We start from the raw sequence: 21094 nt of genomic DNA, 5'->3' as shown, positions 1-21094 counted from the left end.
AGTAGCCACTATTATATAGTAACAGGAAACTGAGTTGTTTCGTTGAAAAACCGTGTTTTGTACAGGGCAAACAACTGAATATAATATAAAGTCTTATAAGGTATCAATTGATCATGATTTTTTCGTAAATGGAAACATAGGGACAGGCAAGCAGATTGTTTAGATGGCCTAAACTTTATAACCGAAAATGTTCAAGCACTTTTAAGACCAATATTTCGTACGCGACGGAAATATCGTAAAATATTAAATGTCCTCTGATCCACACTCATCCATCCCACTACTATCACTGCTGCTGTTGTGGCGGCGATCTCAACGTACGACAAGTGACGATGACGCCGTATCCACGGACGATTAACAACTGTGGCGACACACCACGTGCGTAGCGTCTACATTTGGTCTTTGCCGGTTCGTCATTGTAAAAATGATCAAAATTCATCTTTAGGTGTAACAAAGTAAAATAAAATGATGACTTTTTTATGAAAAATTAGTCGATATTACATTAAAAACACTTAGTTATAACAACGTGTAAATAAAATCTAAGTTAAAAAAAGTCCTATTGGGATATTACATTATATTTTAGTAATAATTAAACCTTTAAATGAAGTAATATAATATGGAAACTATAAGTATAATGACCTCTTGTAATATTGCAAATACCTATGATGACAAATTTAATGAGATTAATTATAAAGTATATTGTTGTTAGTAATAAGTGTTTATTCAACATATCGTTTACCTTTTTGGCAGAAAGTGTAAGTATACTTTAATAAATATAAATAAATAACCACCATAGTGAATTTCGTGAATTAATTAATAAATTATATACAATATTATGTTGAATAAGTGTTTAATTTTACACTTGATCTCATGTGTCGTCATAGGTAGTTATTTTTTTCAACGGAAAGATTGAGGCAGAATGGTGAAGATGACACTCGGGCAGAAATAAGTAGCAGAACGCGCCAGGAAGATGGGTAGTTTCAAGTTTGACAATCATGGTTAATTCTGTGGACCAAAAACCAGCTATTCAGGGTGGTTAGGGCCCTCCTCAATGCGTATTACATTTTTTTTGAATTTGTTGATTCAAAGATACGTTGTAGTATTGTGGTAAACAGCTCCTATCCGTTCCTTGTTCTCAGAAAGAAAATGAATGGTATTTTTAATATTAAAATATGGCATTTTAATTATTTTCCATATTATATTAGGTCATTAATAGGTTTAATCATCACTAAATTGTAATAAAATGTATAGTAAAATATGCTTTCGTGTGATATCGTAATAAGATAAACAGTTAATCAGAACTTCATTAATTTTCAACTTTGTAAGATAATAATATTCAGTCTATAATACCAACATATCAACATAGATTACAGCACTATCATACACAGAAATTCGGGTCTTCTATATTACAATTTCATGATATACTGATATGTAACAAATGTTGATTTGTATATCTTTTACCAGCTATGAATATACGTTTACATGATTGATCGAAGGAAAAACTACATAGATTGATGGTAATGAAAATAAGAGTGAGTGAGTGTAAACTTGTTTTAAAATTGATTTTATACTACTACACAAATTTAGCTAATATTTTAAGTTTATTCAATTAAAAATATTATGTCAAATACTATAATACATTTACATAGTTCTTTTTGGATAAAGCCTGTTTTTATCGCCTACGAAATATCGAAAGCCGTCAAATGGTCCGACGTCACAGCCGTGTTGACTGTGTTGCGTGGTGGGATGATCTTACCTCGTCAACAACTATGCAGTGGTATATTTTTCTTAATCTCATTTCTTGAACACGGTGGATTTCATTCTCTAAGAATCTGCAAAACACACAGCTGCTAGCTCTAATTTGTAAAGAATCTTTTACTTTAAGTCCGGAAAATACTTTAATCATCATTTTATTTATCAATGAACAGTAAAAAACTCATGTTTTTCAATGGCGGAGATTTGTACCAATTTCCCGTTAATGTAATATACTATTATGACGTTATAATATAGAAATAGAACAAACTATGAACCACGTTGTGGTAATATTTCCTAAGAAATTATTTGAATAATTGGTTATAGGAATTTGTTGATTTACTAAAAAGGCTATAGAATGGTTTAACTAACTTGGCTTAAATTTCTAAAATTAAAATCAAGGTTTTACTTTAATATGACTTTTTACTAACAAAGTGACAATTATACTTGTTTTAAATTATTGTAATTCATCTTATTATTATTTAATTTTTATCATTTAAAATGTTCATTAAATTATTTTTCTCCAACAGATTATTGTTTGTTAATAGATAATTCATCTTCTTTCAGCTTTTTCTCGCAATCTATCCTAACCTAATCACCGCTTCCATTTCGATAACAATAAAATTGCGTTCTGAAATGTTTTTCTTATGTTAGAAATTAAAAATTTAAAACCACTCAGAGAAATTTCAGTTTTATATTATATAAATCAATTATTGTCTTTGACCTGTACAGTCATATCAACTCAAAGTTTTAAAGGATATATAAAACTATTAACAAATATTTTTTGTTTTAATATGTTTGAATAATTTGATGATATTATACGGCAATAAATATGGACTATTTAGCAATTTAGCTACACTGAAGTGTTGGGTTAAAAATAAAATAATTTATATTACTGTTTTATGAATAATTAAGTTAAATAAAAATAATTATAAATGTGTATGTTTTGCTATGTCTACTTCTATAATTTATATATAAAATAATTATAATAATTTTGGTTATGATAACATCAGATATTTTGTAAAAGAAAGGTATTCAACCACAATCATTGTAGGGTGTCCACGATTTCTAAAAATCTTTAATCGTGGGTCAGTGTTCTACAAAAGATAAAGAACCTCTGTAAAATGTTATAACTTATATTTTTAACATGTTTGTTGTTTGAATAATAATTTTCCGTAACACGGAGTTCTAGAACTACATAGATTATTTAGCTACATCTTTGCATAAAAAAATCAACAAGTATCACGTTAAAATAAGCTATTTATTTTTTATTACAGAAAAGAAACATACCTATTATACCATAACTTGGATATAATTAGCTCACTATTTAACTCATTCGTTTATATATTTTTTCGAGATCTGTTGAATATATATTCTGAGTATGAAATATTGTACTTTTTAAATTCTTGTTTTGAATAGCTTTTGTTAATTTTAAGTAATTTTATGACTTTTGCACTGTATGTAATATGTAGCTTGGTAAATCAATTTCCCAACAAAACTAAACAACTGAATACAAATGTAAATTAATTATATAATGTTTATGTATTACCTATAATGATGATGTTGTATTAAATTAAATTAAGATGAACATTTGTTCAAAATGAATATATTAAAAACTGTTTTATAACAGTAAAAATATATCCATAACAATTTTAATTTTAATTAGACATAAAATATGTTATTTAAGTATCTTACTATTGAGCTTAGATAATTATGTTATCGCTTGCTAAGTATATTTGTTATACAGTTCACGAATCCATTGAATGTGGTATTTAACATCTGTAAAAACTCCAATTGAATAAGATTTAAGTGGATTCTCCGAAGATAATATTCCATTCAAATAATAAAAATCAGAATGTAAAAGCGCTAAGCCTGTACCAGTTACATAAAATATACGGTCTGAAATAAAAAGATATTTTATTCAAAAGACATCAACCACTACAATGATTCTAGAACAATTAATATAATACAGATGATTATCATGATTATTATAGTAATAATAAAATTGAAAAATTATTTTGCTCTTTTAGCCAATAGTATTTTCAATGTAGTTTATTAATAATTCAGGTTAGCTAAACTCATACAATTACGGATATGATTAATATTTGCTTACTAGATACCAAATGATAAAGTTTTAAAAATTATATCATTGATTAAAAATGGTTAATAATATTCAATGATAATAATTAATGTAAGTTAGGTTAGGTTAAACATCTATATAATGTATTTTCGTCAAAATTCAAAATCTGGACGAATTTCACTATCTGAATATCCAGTTCATGAAATGATTGATTTCACTATGTGAATGCGACATATATTATAAGAGAATAATTTTGTTTGTTGAAAAAATGATTTCAAATATTAATAATTAAATATTATATTACCTGATGCAAATACAGCACAAAACTTATCAGCAATCAAAAACCCTTTAGATCCTTTTATATACATGCTTCGACAAGAATTTTGATCAATATACGATAAAGTTCTTTCGCGTAAATCGAGTCTTGGCATGTTGTTTATGTTCGTAAATTGCCAACCAATAATCTGTGAAAGTATAAAACAATTTAAGAATTTTTAATATAACTTATGTTTAATTTAACAATATACATTTTGGTTATATTTAATAAGTATATTTAAGTAATTAAAATTCAACTATTAAAGTTTAATCATTTGAAAATTAAACAAATATAAAATACGAACAATTTTTAGTGATTTTACAATTTAAACATTAAAGTATAAGATTTTTTTTATTAAATTCTTAATTTATTATTACAAGAACATTTACATATAGGGTGATATTTTTATCATAAAACACTCATTATTTCCAAAAGTATTCATGTTATTGAAAACATTTTTTTAAGTTTTAAGTTGTTAAAAAACAACGTTTTTATTAAAAAATTATATTTTTAAATATTTTTTATCCATATATTTTTTTAAGTTTTTTACTTTTTTGAATGACAACATAGAGTTTAAATTTAATACCCCAAAGCAGAATAATTTACTGAGTATTTGGATAAACTACTCTTCCTAAATACGATTTTTATGTATCAAAATACTCAGAAAATTATTCTGCTTAAGAATATGAAATGAGAGGTCTATGTTGTCATTCAAAAAAGTAAAAAACTTAAAATAATATTTAAAAATATAATTTTTTAATAAAACGTAGTTTTTTAACAACTTGAAATTATGTAACAAAATGTTTTCAAAAACATGAATACTTTTTGAAATAATAAGTGTTTTATAATAAAAGAATCCCCCTGTATATTTATACTATAAACCTATAGAAGAGTGTCTTTTACTATTTTTCTTTCATACAAATGAATAATATTGAATGGTTATATAGTACTAAACTTCAATTAGTTACAATTTTATTTTTATAAATATTTAACAAACAAACCTTTCCTTGAGTTGCATTTGGTACATTATATTTACCACTCCAATCAATACAAACCGGTGCTACACCATCGCTAATAGAAACTTTATCATTTAACACAATAACAGCTATATCATTAACATAAGATCCACCAGTTCTAGAATAATCTTCATTCAGATAAATTATTTTCACCTTTAAAATTGTTTTAATCAATATAATATAGTATTTCATAGCCATAGTAAAATTTTACTTTTGAATTAATAACTTACATCCATTTTTTGAGTGAATTCATTATCAATAACCGTGTAATCTTGAGTATATTTTCCAACAGCAACTTTATATGAACCATCGTTAATTGATATTAAATTAGACTGCCTACCATTTTCCCAAAAACAATGAGCGACTAAAAATGTTAATTAATTAATTAATTTTTTCTTAGATTTTAATCATATTGTTCTGTTTTTACCTGAAACGACTAAATTTTGACTAATTAATGATCCTGAACATATAAAATAATAGTTGGAACTCTCTTTACTAAATCGATATATCCCTACATTCCAAGCTGCTGCTCCAACATGTGCTGTATTACCATTATTGATCAATAATTTTTGTTCAACATCCGATCTACCGCAATCTAAAATAATATTTGAATGTAAATACATATGAAAATAATTAATATGTAATAATACCTATTACATAAAGAATAAATTATACTGTTGAAAGCATAAGAGGATGTTAGCGAACTTTTATAAAATCATCTGTTATTATAAATATAAAGAAAAATACTTTTTACTGTATGACATACCGAGTTAATTCAATATTGTCTCATCACAATGTTCTACTGTTTATTTAAATAAGAAAATATATAATTACTTTAAAGTCGAATACAGAGTAAACTAATGTGAAACTCATACATATAACCGTCAATTATATATACTGTAAACTTTTATTATTGTTGATTTTATTCTAAATTCTTACAAATGATAAAAGAAATCCATTTTACGTAAAACCCATAATTTGTCTAGAGTAAGAGAGAGAAATGAAGTAAAACGAAGACATCCTCTTTAAAAAGTATTTTTAATTTTAATTTTAACTTTTTTTTTAGAATATATAGACTTTGGACGAATATAATAATTGTACATTATTACACATATGATTAAACATAGTAATTTATAATTGAACATTAATAAAATGGTCAGTATGTTAAGTATAATTAAATAAATAATTTTGTATTGCGAAGAAATTTTAAGATACATTGCACGGATCTGAGTTGAGTAATCCTGAAAGCTGATCTGTTTTGACTTTAATAATACATAAAAATGTCATTTTTATACAGTCATAGTAATATAGTTCATTAAATTAGTAAACATTCAGAATCTAGTAAAAGTAAATAAACACTGTATGTCGACACACATGTCATTACAACAATCACAGCACATTGATTATTCTTCGACGCAAGCTACTCTTACGGAAATTATAACTTGCTGTTATTAATATAAGATCAACCGTTCCTTAAAATTCGTTGTGAAATCGACTTTTGTTTAATCATGTATATAAATTAAACATTTATGTTTATATAATGTAAAAATACAATTACATGATGTGCATCTATACAGGTCATTATTCCATGTTCCATTAGACTGACAACGTAATTCAATTGGAGTCACTTCTTGTCCGTTTAGTATCATTTGTGTTTGTTTACATGATTGCTTTGCTATTGTATTGGGTATAGACGGATTTGAACAATTAGCATAGGTACCATTTAGAGTACATTTAATATTTAAACTATCTGATAATAGAGGTGGACACGTTTCTATAATCATAAACATATTATAATCAAACAACGCCAATATGTATATTTAATATTTAAATAGATAAAAAATACTTAAAGCTTACAAATTACAATATATAACTTACTGAAACACAAAATCTCAGAATTCAATTTCCATTCTCCATTTTCCTGACAAACCCTAAAACTATTTGGGGAAGCCTTATAATATCCAATTTCACAATTCTCAATGACAATACGAAGAGGATTAATTAATGTCCCGTGAGATAATATTTTATCTGATCCTTCATATGAATATATAATACCTTCCACAGTTGGTAAAACACATGCATTATTCGTAACCTGGAATAATTATATTTATTAAACATTTAATTGAAAATTCAACAATTTTTCCAAACACAATAGCTTTGAAGCAAAAGTTCACACACAAAAGGAACCATGTCAACTCAAAAATAAAAAATTAAAATGATACCTATTAAGAAAAAAATATACAGGCATCATCATATCATAGTCTGTGACATTATTGAACATTTATTTTAATATTATCCAGTAAAATGATAATAATTATTATTATTATAAAACAATTAGGTGTAAAAAATACAAAATACAAAATTTTTTTACGTAGAAAAACTATTCAAACAAATTAAGTAGTAACACTTTAGTATTACATATGTACTATTATGCCATATTAAGTTTAATCGAAATAAATAATTGTTAAAAATGAACTGTTATAAATCATTAGACGAAAGTAAATCTAATTATATGGATACTGATTTCAATAAATTAAACATAGAATAAATTATTTTTGTATAATTACTAGCATATTATCACTACCAAAAGAACCATATTTATTATACAGTTCATGAAGCCATTTCATGTGGAGCATAACATTTGTAAAAAGTGCAATTGAATTATTTGCATTTGATTCCCTGACACTCATAATTCCGGTTAAAAAATAAAAATCAGAATGTAAAAACGTCAAGCCTGCACCACTGTCACCTTCGCGAACTGCTTGGCCTGAAATTAAAGATATTTTATTTAAACGACAAAAATTAATCATACGACCATACTTGAGTGGTAGGTATAACACATAGGTAAATGTTATTTGTTTGTTGTTAATTTTCTATTTTAATAATAATTATAAATAAATTTAAAAACAAATTATTTTGCATCACTCAAACAGCACCGTTTATAAAAGATGCTAAAAGGTAATTTTTAATAAGTTGTGGTATTAATTAAAAATAGTGGTTTATATTTTATACACACAAGTATTTTAATAAAAATGTATATTTTTATATATTGTATTTATTGAAAAAACATTGAAATATTAATTTCCAGTATACATAATTAAATATTTTACCCGATGTAGATCCGGCACAAAATTTATCAAAAGTAATAAACTTTTGAAAATCTTTAATTCTATATATGTTCCGACAAGAATTATTATCAATGTACGTTAAATTTGCTTCTAATAAAACCGGACTTGGTATGTCATTTTCCGTATTCCCCCAACCAACAATCTGTGGAAGTATAAATAGTTTAATAATAAGTAAGATTACTCACTTTTAATGTAACTATGTAAATATTGGTAATATTTTTTTTAGGTAATTAGTTAATTATAACCCGATTGATTAAAGGTCTAAAGGTTAAGCAATTTAAATAATGACCTTTTTTTTAGTCACTATTTTATACAATAAAATTGAGGTATCTTACAGTAGTTGTCCATCTTATAAATTAACAATGTTAATTGGTGGTATAGTACTTATTTGTAAATAAATCATAATTGTAATATTTATTTTAACAAAAACCAACCTTTCCTTGAGTTCCATTTGTCACATTATGTATACCATTCCAATCAACACAAACTGGTGCAACAGCATCGCTAATATTAACTCTTTTTGATAACACGATAACAGCTATATCCTCAGAATATAACCCATGATATCCTTGATAATCTTCTTTCAGATTAATTGTTTCCACCTATAGAATTGATTTATTTATAATATAATATTTTACCTAAAATTAATTTCTAAGATTCTACATTTAAACCAAAACTTACATCCATTATTTGAGTAAATTCATTTTCAATAACTCTGTAGTTTCTATAATATTTCCCAATAGCAATTTTATAGAGACCATTGTTTATTGATATTCTATTAGATAGCATACCATTTTGCCAAAAACAATGAGCCACTAAAATTTTTTTTAATTAATAAATTATCGTTTCTTTTTAAATTTGAAAAACATGAATGTTTTTTACCAGAAACGACTAAATTTGGAGCAATTAATGATCCTCCACATATCAAGTCATACTTAGAACTTTCAATATTAAATAAATATATTCCTACATTCCAAGGTGCTGTTCCAACTTGTGCTGTAGTACTACCATTATGGATCAATAAATTGTCCCTGATATACGGTCTACCACAATCTAAAATAAATGCCCATTAGACGAATATTATTGTAAATTGTTCAGTGTTAGGAAGGAACTCGTTCCAAAAGAAACGGATTCCTGGAACGAGTTCTTTCGTAAGAACGAAACTTAGAACTGTTTCATTTAAAAATAATGGAAAAAAAATACGAACGAATTCTTTATATTGAGAAACGTGAACGAAAATCACAGTTCCTCTTGAAATTAAAAAAAAAAATGTTTAATCATTTAATTTAGTTTAAAAAATAAATATAATAAAGACAAATTAAATCTATATTATTAATTATTATACATTTTTATTTTTTTATATATTAATTCAATTGTTTAGTACTCAATTCCTATTTAGATTCATTTTTTTTTAAGTCTAATGTTCACTTATCATTTTTATCATTCATTTATTGATATCAAAAATAAAAAAGTAATATTCTAAAACCGCTAGTTTTGGCAAGTTAAAAAAAGTGGAACGATAATTGGAACGAGTTCCTACAATAGAGGAACTGAATTTGGAGTGAGTTCCTTCTTTGAATGAGGAACGGGGATCTGGATCGAGTTCATATATTAGGAATTGAACGAGGAACGTAACGAGATCCATTTTAAAAAGAACTTTCCCAAAAATGAAATTTTTACACATTATTAATTATTCTACATTGTTATACATTATGAAACATTAATAAAATAGTCAGTATGTTAAATGCAATCAAATTTTACTAAGTAATTTCGTGTTGTGAAAAAATTCTTATGTAGATTGCAAGAATCAGAGTTGAGAGAATCTGATAGCTGATTTACTTTGACTAAAATAATACATAAAAACATAATAATCATTTAGATACAGTAACAGTTCATTAAATCAGTAAATTATACAGAATGTAACTAAATCCAATGAACACTGGATGTCAAACCGTAAGTCCTTACATAAATCACAACACATTGTCCATTCCTCTAGACAAACTACTCATAAGGACAATAGGGTTAGCAACCATTGTTATCAGTCAAACGCATACGTCGAAAACAAGACAGCGAAAATCCAGAAATAGGTTAATTAAACATTTATGTTAATTTAATGTAAATATATAATTACATGGGGTGCATCTATATAGTTGATTATTCCACGTCCCATTAAACTGACAACGTAATTCAATTGAAGTCCCTTCTTGTCTATTTCGTAGTCTATGAGTGGACTTACATGATTGGATTGCTAATGTATTGGGTATAGACGGATTTGAACAATTAGCATTCTTACCATTTAGAGTACATTTAATATCTAAACTATCTGATAATAGAGGTGGACACTTTTCTATAAACATAAACATATTATAATCAAATATAGTCAGATGTCGTATACATAATATTTAAATATTTAAGTAAAGATTACAATACATAACTTACTGAAACACAAATTCGTAGAATTGGATATCCATTCTCCATTTCCCTGACAAATCCTAAGACCATTAGGATAAGCCTTATCATATCCAACTTCACAGTTCTCAATTACAACACGATGCTGCTTAATTAATGTCCCATGAGATAAAATTTTATCTGAATCTTCATAAGAATATATTACTCCTTCGGCAGCTGGTAAAACACATGCATTTTTCATATCCTGGAATAGAAAAAATGAAAAATTATAATTTTTTCCTAAATAGATTGCATTAAAGCAGATGCTATTATTAAACACGAGCAAGTATTTTCAATACAAAATAATGATAATAATACCTATTCAGAAATAAATAATCATCATCATAAAATACTAAATGTTCCACAATATTATTAAACATTTTTTTTTAATTATCAAGTAGAATAATTATTTGTACAAAATAAATGCAACATTTGTTTTACATAGAAAAACTATTCAACCTATGAAGTGTTAGTAAAATGTAACACGTTAGTATTATCTATGTAATATTTTATCATATTAAGTTTAATTGAAATAAATAATTGTTAAAAATGAACTGCTATAAATCATTACACAAAAGTAAATCTATTTATATCAATACTGATTTCAATAAATTACACAAACAATAAATTATTTTTGTATAATTACCAGCATGTTATCACTACCAGAAGAACCATATTTATAATACAAATCACGAAGCCATTTCATGTGGAGCCTAACATTTGTAAAAAGTGCAATTGAATTATTTGTATTTTTTTCCTTGACACTCACAATTCCGGTTAAATAATAAAAATCAGAATGTAAAAACGTCAAGCCTGCACCACTGTCACCTTCGCCAACTCCTTGACCTGAAATTAAAGATATTTTATTTTAACGACAAAAATTAATCATACGACCATACTTGAGTGGTAGGTATAACACATAGGTAAATGTTATTTGTTTGTTGTTAATTTTCTATTTTAATAATAATTATAAATAAATTGAACAACAAATTATTTTGCATCTCTCAAACAGCACCTTTTATAAAAGATACTAAAAGGTAAGATTTAATAAGTTGTAGTATTAATTAAAAATAGTGGTTTATATTTTATACACACAAGTATTTTAATAAAAATGTATATATTATATATTGTATTTATTGAAAAAATATTGAAATATTAATTTCAAGTATAAATTATTAAATATTTTACCTGATGTGTATCCGGCACAAAATTTATCATAAGTCACTAACATTTGAAAATTATTATCTCTATACATCTTCCAACAAGAATTATAGTCAATGTACGGCAAAGTTGCTTCTAATAAAACCGGACTTCTTATGTAGTTTTCACTATTTCCCCAACCAACAACCTGTGGAAGTTCAAAGTAGTTTAAAAATAAGTTAGATTACCCACTTTTAATTTAACTGTGTAAATATTGGTAATACATAAGTTATGTAAATACTTTATAAATAAAGCATAACTGTAATATTTATTTTAACAAAATACCAACCTGTCCTTTAGTTCCGTTTGTTACATTATGTGTACCATTCCAATCAACACAAACTGGTGCAACAGCATCACTAATATTAACTCTGTTTGATAACACGATAACAGCTATATCCTCAGAATATAACCGTTGAAATCCCAGATAGTCTTCTTTCAGATAAATTGTTTCCACCTATAGAATTGATTTATTTATAACATAATATTGTATCTAAAATTAGTTTCTAAGATTCTACATTTAAACCAAAAACTTACATCCATCATTTGAGTAAAATCATTGTCAATTACTGTGAAATTTCTATAATATTTCCCAACAGCAATTCTGTATAGACCATCATTTACTGAAATTCTATTAGATAGCATACCTTTTTGCCAAAAACAATGAGCCGCTAAAATTGTTAATTAATTAATCACTATAGTCTTTTAAATCCAAAACACAAATAAAAAACCACAAATACAGTTTTTACCAGAAACGACTAAATTTGGAGCGATTAGTGATCCTCCGCATATCAAATCATACATGGAACTCTCTTTCCTAAATAGATATACTGCTACATTCCAAGGTGCTGTTCCAACTTGCGTTGTCCTGCCATTATAGATCAATAATTGATGTCTGATATACGATCTACCGCACTCTAAAATAATACTTGAATGTAATCACAGATGAATATAATTAATATATATAATAATACCTATAGAATTATGAATAAATTAAACTGTTGATGGTTTAAGAATATGTAAGCCCGCTTTTATGACATCACATATTACAATGAATATAAATAATAATATTTTTGAGAGCATGGTGTATCGCATTGTATATTATCTTGAAACAATGTTTCAATGTTCATTTTAATTTACGAAAAAAATGTTTTTATTTTAAATTCGAATACAAAGTGAAAAAGTAATAAAATGTAATACCAATATACTTAACACTAAAAAATGCATTCTTCTGTAATATTTTTATATGAATGTGATATATGTATGTTGCAAGTGGAATTGAGAGAAAAACAAATATTTTGCACTTCCATTGTCCAAAGAGAACAATTAATATTTAAATTATCTGATAAAAGAGATGGACATATTTCTATAAATATAAACAAAATATTATAACCAAATATAACTAAACATTTGATATATAATATTATATAATTATATAATGTTATATATTATAATATTTCCATAAGTATTAATTACAGTATAAATATTACACTACATAACGTACTTAAACATAATTTCTCAGCATTCAATTTCCATTTTCCATTATTCTGACAAACCCTAAAACTATTGGGGTAAACCTTATGATATCCAATTTCACAGTTCTCAATAACAGTGCGATTGTGATTAATCAATGTTCCGTGAGCTAAAATGTCATCTGAACCTTGGTAAGAATATATAATTCCTTCAAGGCTCGGTAGAATGCATAAATTCCTTAAATAATAAAACGTTAAGAATTAAAATCACACTTTGACATCACCCATCCTAATCTACGTGAATTTATAATAGATTAAATCAGTATAAATATGTCTAATCTTAAAGGAATTTCTCTTTGGATATTTCTTTTCCTATTAGAATACACGACATTATTTTAAGTTTTAAAATCCGAATTTTTGTTTTGCACATTTTATCATTAAGTTTTTTTGAAAATACGTCTCATAAAATTCCTCTGAAGCTTATATACTTAAAAATGTTTTACCTTTTCTATACAACAATATGATTTTGATAATTACATCCCAGTTATTTAAAACATGTAATTTCAACAGTTAAATATCAAAAAATACTTTTTTTATACAGTGTGTTTCCTTTTAAAAGTAACACGAAATATTTCAGTTCGGTGATCATAGATTCATATGGCGTTGTAATAAAATGTAACTTTTGTTAGTTTTTAGTTCTATTAACAATTTATTTTAATATTATTGTCTGTATAACATAGACTATGAGGATACAAAATACATACATTTTATAATATTATTCAAGCCTGGGGAAGTTAATGATAATTTTTAACTGAGTTAAGTTTAGTCAATAGTTAATAGTTAATAGTAAATCATCATAAATTGAAACCTGTCAACATGGTCTGTGATTAATATCTCTCTGTATTATTTAATTATTTCCTTGTGTAATAGTTATCCGTTTTTTGTGATTTTTATTCCAGTATAACAATAAAAGTGCGCTTACAGTCTTGTGTTGTTGTTGTTGCTGTCTGCCCTCAATCTCTTCCCTTTTGGGCAGTTTTCCTTCGATACTCAAAGGTTCAGTTCCAGTTATTTTAATCTTATCTACCAATTACTGTTCGAACTTTGAGTTTTCGTGCTGGAGGGTGTCAAACGGCAAAAACAGAAATAACTGAGTTGGTTATTTATGACGAAAATATTTTATAATATTATATTCTTGTTTCTTGAGAATTGTATATTTGTGATTTATGCGTTGTACCATTTATCAATATCATATTATATATTAGTTATTATTTTATTAGTATTAACTATTAACTATTAAATATTATTATTATTACAATATACCCGTATGCCGCGGTATAGAATGCTATACCTACATAATTTATTTATTTAAGTTATTTTTATTAAACAATTCTGGTTAATAGAACAAGAATTCAGTTTAATTTAATTAATTTTAGTAAATGTTTATGTTTATGTTTTATGCAATATGGATCGTAAATCAATAATAATATTATTTTATTTATTATTTAATTATTTATAAAATAACTCAACTTGGATTTGATTAAAAATAACTCGTTATTTATTAAGTTAATGTCAATAAAAATTAATTAAGTTAAAAATTAAGTTAATGAAAATTGAATTTAAAAAGTTAAAAATAACTTAACTTTTTAACTCGTTTATGCCCAGCCTTGATATTATTATGCTCTTTTATAGAGTTAACAATAAAAAAGAGTGGAATTACAGTACTCACAAGACATTTACATATTTTGAGGTTGTATATTCAGCATACCAAAGTATATACGTACCACCAGATTTACGAGGGGTGTATAGGATGGTGGGTTAATACTAATTGACTTGTTCTACACAGTAATATAACGCTTTTTACGGCGTAGTCTGTGAGGACGTCGAGTAACTGGTGTCACATACCTGATACTTTACGGATCTATACCTTGACTTAATAGTTCTCCTTTAGCAGCAGCAGGCGGTGACTCATTGACGGCAGTGATGATCAGCGGTGGCTCATTGGTGAAATTACGGCAGCAGTGGTTAAACGTCAATAGGGGTTGACAGGTTGCGTTATCGGCGTACGTGCTCCAAATCGGCTAAAAACACTTTGATGCTTAAATTCATGAGACGTTTGCCGTTTACAATGCTTTTGACTATGTATATTCGGTCGTTCATGAATATAGTAATCAAAGTACCTACTGTGAATTGCGAGGGTGTGGATTGTTGTACCAGTGGCAATGAGTCGTATTTCTGCATGACTTCGTTTATTGCAGTATATCAGAACTCCAATATGGCTATGTATTCTTTTATACATTTGTCATTGATATACGACTTTAAAATGTATACATGCAATTAATTGTAATAATTGGTATAAATAGTTTTTGTCTTTGATTTGCATTTTGAATTTGGTATTTAAAACACCTGTTGCTATTTAAAAAAATGTAATTATATTGTGCTTGGGTACACTTAAAGGTTTAAAAATTTAAAATTCATAAATAAATGTATATTTAAGTTTTTCTTCCTCCTCCCAAAAACCACTTTTCAATCTAAGATCACTGGACTGAACTTGTTCGTGATTTTACCTTTAAAATGAAAAACACTGCAGTAATATAATATGTATATAATTTGCTTCTAATTCTGGGTTTTCAATTTAATGTATAAAGTTTTTGACTTCCAGTAAACTATGTAAAACTATGAATAGTGGTGCCTATGGTGTTTATAGGTTTATTTACAGCTCTAGAGTTCATATTATATTTTCTCACTTATAACAAATTACACAAATTAATGACTATATTATGTTTATTGTGGTCATTTTAACTAATTAAATACATTTTTGAAAAAATGCATGGGTTAACTTTTATTTGAATAATCCCTAAATAGTCTACAAAATATAAAGAAAATGTTATTTGTTTGGCTAAAAAAAAAATAATAAATACTTTTTATTAGACTCCGTCTTTAGTTCTGTAGTATTATTAACAAATTTTAGTATTGATGTATCTGCAGAGATTGAAATAGGACCAAGACAATTTTCTTCATCAGATCCATCAGCACACTGTTTTACACCATCACATTTAATGTCCATATTAACACAAGCCCCATACTTACACCGAAATTGATTATTTTCACATCTTAAATTCAAAAAAATTAGTTAAATATAATGGTTATTTTATTAAAATCAACTCACCGAATTGTTTCACATAATGCTAAAGTTTCATCAGACCCATCATTACAATCTCGAGTTCCATCACAAATTGATGTTTCATTAATACATTGACCAGATATACATGTATACTGGTCTGCGCTTTAAAATAAAAATAAATTTAAATTTAAATTTTATGTTATGTTTTAAAATAGACATTTAGCATAGAATATAATATTGTATTGTTTTGAACCTCTGTCTGTATGCTATACCCAGAATAAGATATAGTTATAATATAATATAATATAGTATAGTGTGTAAGCATATTAACATGTGAACCGATAGAGTGACACGGTTTAGGGAATTCGCTGTGTGGACAGTTTTGAGCCCGAGCGAGCCCCTACCGTGTCTCGCCGTCTGTGTAATATTTAGTGTAGTTCTGGCAGACCATCGAGCAGAGCCTCTGTTATTTTCTTAAGTCTAACAATTATTCTGTGTAACTAATTTCTTTTAAAATTGATTATATTAATAAAGTATTAGTGATAACTTAAACACCGCGTATTTATTACTAGCGAACAAACTCGGTTGTGGAGACGTCCATAACATTTTTGGTTATTACAATATATTAAATATGATACATATAAATTATTCATCAATTAAGTTCATTATTTGTTTGTGTAATATTTGATATAGGGGACTAGGGGCTAGGGCTCGTTGAGGTTTTTAATGTCCATCTCTCCCCTTGAACTACCATATTTTCGATTCTTATTATAACATAATAATAATGACTATTATAATATACCAACATTTTGCATGGTGAAACAGTTTGTCGTTTTTCGAGTATTCTTTCACAAAAAACGTCTATTCCTGAAAAAAAAAAAAATTTAATATTGTTAAGTAGTGTCATTATAAATCAGAATTTTTTGTTTTATATTAATAAATTTCTATATTATAATATTAAGTTGAAACAGAAAGAGTAATCATTGGTATTCTTCTTTCTTCGACTCATATTTTAATTTAAAAACATTTTATTGTTACCATACAAAATGTCTTATAATTATAATACATAAGAAAAATTAATAAAATAATTTAAAAGTAAAATACAAAAATAAATAATTAATGTTTAATATTCACACATGGAAATAACAAATAATTTAAAAGTTCTTCTATCGAAATTTTTACAACTTATATTTAAACTATTAAAAATAGATAATTTTATTTCTTTATACTTAAATGTGTAAAAAATTATTTAAAAATAAAATTGTATTTTTGTTTTATGTTAAAGATTCTGTTGTTGAATTAATTATTTGTTAAGATTCAATAAAAATATAGATACTTGGATTTACAAAAAACGCAAAAAACATGAATGATCCCAATGCTACACGGGTTTAAGTAGCAACCTTAGCATACGCAGTGCCACCTGTGGCCGTTTAATCGTGCGACTCATTTTGGGACGTTATCAGAAGCGGAGTTTGGTCTCCTTATTCTAGTCTTCGTGGGTATTGCCATGCCGTTTACGTTTTCGTCGCGGTCACTATTTGTTCTATTAGTCCATGGTCGCGGTCGAACAATGAGCAGCGGTACCCACCGTTGCCAGGTTGCCTGCGCCTTCGCTTATCGTATTCGGGTTTCTGGCAACATTCAGTGTGCATGTACATAATATAGTGCCGCGCCGTGATATTGTTAATTTATTATATAATATTGTTAACGTAATAACCACGTGTTATAATTGTATTCCATTGTTGTAATGGTCAATGGTCCGCGTGAATCGTCAACAATTAATATTAATTATAAACTAAATTTGCAAAATGGTTTGTAAGTCGTATAAACTATAAAGAGAAAATACAAAAAAAAAAGAACTATTTGAAAAAAAAACATAAATACGATAATATCATGTATGGTTGTAAGTCCAAGGTTAGGTTAATCCAAAAATAATTCCACCGCCATAACCAAAAAATAATTTTGTAAAAAATCAAAAAAATTATTTCCATTTTATGGGAAACAAATGCTATAAATGTTTATTAAAATGCTAATAAGTAAATTAAATTTAAAATAAATGTATTCTATCTCAATAATTTATTTAAATAATTTATTTACTTTGCGAGAATTTATTTCAACCAATAAACATGTCTGTTCGTAACTGGACTATTTAACAAATTTCCATGACAAATGTTACTAAATTTGTTTAGTAAAAAGGTCTTAATCTTAATTATTAATTTATAAATAAAATAAATTCTCACAATGTAAATAAATTATTGATATAGAATAAATTTTTTTAAATTTAATTGACTTAGCAATTATTAATGATATCAAATCTTTATAATGCTGAAGATGACCAGTTTTTTTGACTTGGCAACTTTTTACATGGAGTTCGACGAAGTGTTTTTGTTGGGATACATAGAATCGCATACTTTCATCATGTTATTTTTAATTACAAAAATTGAACTCAAGTAAAAGTAAAACAACATTTTTATTATAAGTACGTTTTAACTTAATTTATTATTATATTTTCATATATTAAACAATTAATATATCTACTCAAAGTTCTATATTTTTATATTGTACAAATACGTACCAACAATTATGTATGAGTATATTATCCAGGAATACGTCACTTTCATGGCCAATGATGAATTATACTATTGAAGCGAAACTTTTTAACATATTAGATAAATCATGTAAACATCACTAAACAATATTATACAAACATGTATGTATTTTCTCACTGCAATGTGAATTAACCACTAAAAAATATTTGCATACAATTAATTAACATTGGACTTTATCAGTAAAGTACATCATTTTTAAAACGATCTGTATGTACTGCAATATAATATAAACGATTATAATATCACAATTACAACTACATAACACAGGTCATGTTAAGTCTTCTAAATTTGTATTGCAAAATGCAGGTTATCAGTTGGTGTTGATAATTATAATGTATTACCAAATACATATGGTGGTGAGACCAAATAACAGACTACGTAGATAGGTAATGAAAATTAAGAAAATAAACAAAATTGATTTATAATTCAGTGTATACTGTACGTCCAGCAACTAATTTCGACATAGGTATATATTATTAACTATAATTGTCTGTAAAACTAGTTATTCTAATTTAAAGGGTATTATACGTATATACATTTATGTATTATTGTCATATAACTTATATTTATTATCTTAACCAATTTTTTTTATTAGTATGGTATATCATACCCGTCTGTTTAATAAAAATGTTATTATATGCATTTAATGTATTAGATTATCTTATAAATTATTATAATACAATTAAAAATTCTAACTTAATTTTTACGATATTATAAAAATTGTTGTGTTTATAAGTACATTACTTACGTATTATTCAATAATTTATAAATTCAACTAAACGTTCCGGTGGAGTATGATTGCACGCGTTTTACCTTTTTAGGTATACGATTGCGTGCACTACCAGAAATCAGAATAACAAAGAACATGATTTTAACTATTCAAAGGCGTACGTTTGCGCGTGAAATTGTGTGCAACGTTGCCAAATTGTTATTAAAAAAAAATTTAGTTATATTTATATCATAATCATTTTTAATATTTAAATACAGATACAAATACATTTATTCAGAAACTAAGAATAATATAATATTAAAAAAATGTTATTATGTACCGTCATAATAGAAAAAAATTATTATTTAAAAAAAATATCGTTGAATTTACGTAAATAACACAAAATAAAAAAAGATATTAATTCAAAAACGTGGACAAATTACATTTAATATAATATTTAAATTCAATTTTAAAGTCCCAATACCTATTTCCAACTATGAGGAAATACTTGAGTAAATTTTTTGGTGCTTTATTATTTATATAATTTTTGCTTTCAATTTTCAAATTTTTATAATTCATCCTACGATATTGATTTGATTATTCCTTTGGAAATGGTAAACGGATTTACCATAAACTTATATATTTGGTAACGTTGCTTAAAATTAAAAATAATATAGCGTGCCGTTAAGGACCGCGCGCTATCGTATCGCGCCTATTATTACCTACTAATTATTATTGTTAGTAGGTACTGAGTACATTAACTGTTTTTAGAACAGCCTTTTCCTGTAGTAAGTGTCTACTAAACATAGACGATGTTTGGAAGACATTTATGAGTAACGTATAGCCTATTGATAGCAATAATCGTAATGTTAATAATCAACGTAGTAGTATTCATATCCAAAGTATACATTGTAATCTAATCACTCGAGTTTCTACTCTAAAATTATTGTAATTAAATACAATTTGAATTGAGTGTTGGGACCACCACGTTTAGACCAAAATCCATGCTTAACTATAATATTTAGGTGATTATATCTTAAATTATTTAAATTTTAAAATTTAATCCGATTGTATATTATGTAAACATATGGTAAATGTCTATTGCAGCATTTCATAAATGTATGTTTCCTGTCCCCTTATTATCCCAATATTATTAATTGTATTATTTAATATTATTTTATTAACTACCTATGAAATACATAATCACGATCTATTAAAAAAAAAATTAAACTTATGTTATAAT

The 21094-nt window shown here is 26.1% G+C and overlaps 1 protein-coding gene across 10 annotated transcripts; it reads right to left on the bottom strand.

Annotated features, from left to right (window-relative positions):
* Nucleotides 1-1651: 1651 nt before the first annotated feature.
* LOC132919165 (uncharacterized) lies at nucleotides 1652-19341 on the bottom strand. Of its 10 annotated transcripts, none has more exons than XR_009660593.1 (26): nucleotides 19109-19340; nucleotides 17340-17400; nucleotides 16579-16695; nucleotides 16331-16522; nucleotides 13442-13647; nucleotides 12687-12854; nucleotides 12475-12608; nucleotides 12227-12394; nucleotides 11926-12085; nucleotides 11384-11583; nucleotides 10729-10942; nucleotides 10421-10636; nucleotides 9172-9342; nucleotides 8971-9104; nucleotides 8724-8891; nucleotides 8272-8431; nucleotides 7729-7928; nucleotides 7040-7253; nucleotides 6720-6935; nucleotides 5589-5756; nucleotides 5392-5525; nucleotides 5147-5314; nucleotides 4134-4293; nucleotides 3445-3648; nucleotides 3040-3255; nucleotides 1652-1829 (listed from the first exon to the last, which is right to left on the bottom strand). XR_009660593.1 is itself a non-coding variant. In XM_060980531.1 (26 exons), exons 2-25 carry the CDS (start codon nucleotides 17895-17897, stop codon nucleotides 3476-3478), a joined length of 3930 nt encoding a protein of 1309 aa, XP_060836514.1. In that variant the 5' UTR covers nucleotides 17898-18164; nucleotides 19109-19340; the 3' UTR covers nucleotides 2992-3255; nucleotides 3445-3475. The 10 variants fall into 10 exon arrangements, 9 of the variants coding, with proteins under 9 accessions (XP_060836514.1, XP_060836517.1, XP_060836513.1 ...); XM_060980531.1 differs by lacking the exon at nucleotides 1652-1829 and adding an exon at nucleotides 17870-18164 and having other exon boundaries at nucleotides 2992-3255; XM_060980534.1 differs by lacking the exon at nucleotides 1652-1829 and having other exon boundaries at nucleotides 2992-3255; nucleotides 3445-3528; nucleotides 19109-19341.
* Nucleotides 19342-21094: the final 1753 nt, after the last annotated feature.

This window comes from Rhopalosiphum padi, chromosome 2, assembly GCF_020882245.1.
Source record: "Rhopalosiphum padi isolate XX-2018 chromosome 2, ASM2088224v1, whole genome shotgun sequence".
NCBI lineage: Eukaryota > Metazoa > Arthropoda > Insecta > Hemiptera > Aphididae > Rhopalosiphum > Rhopalosiphum padi.
This window is presented reverse-complemented; position numbering and strand designations above follow the sequence as displayed.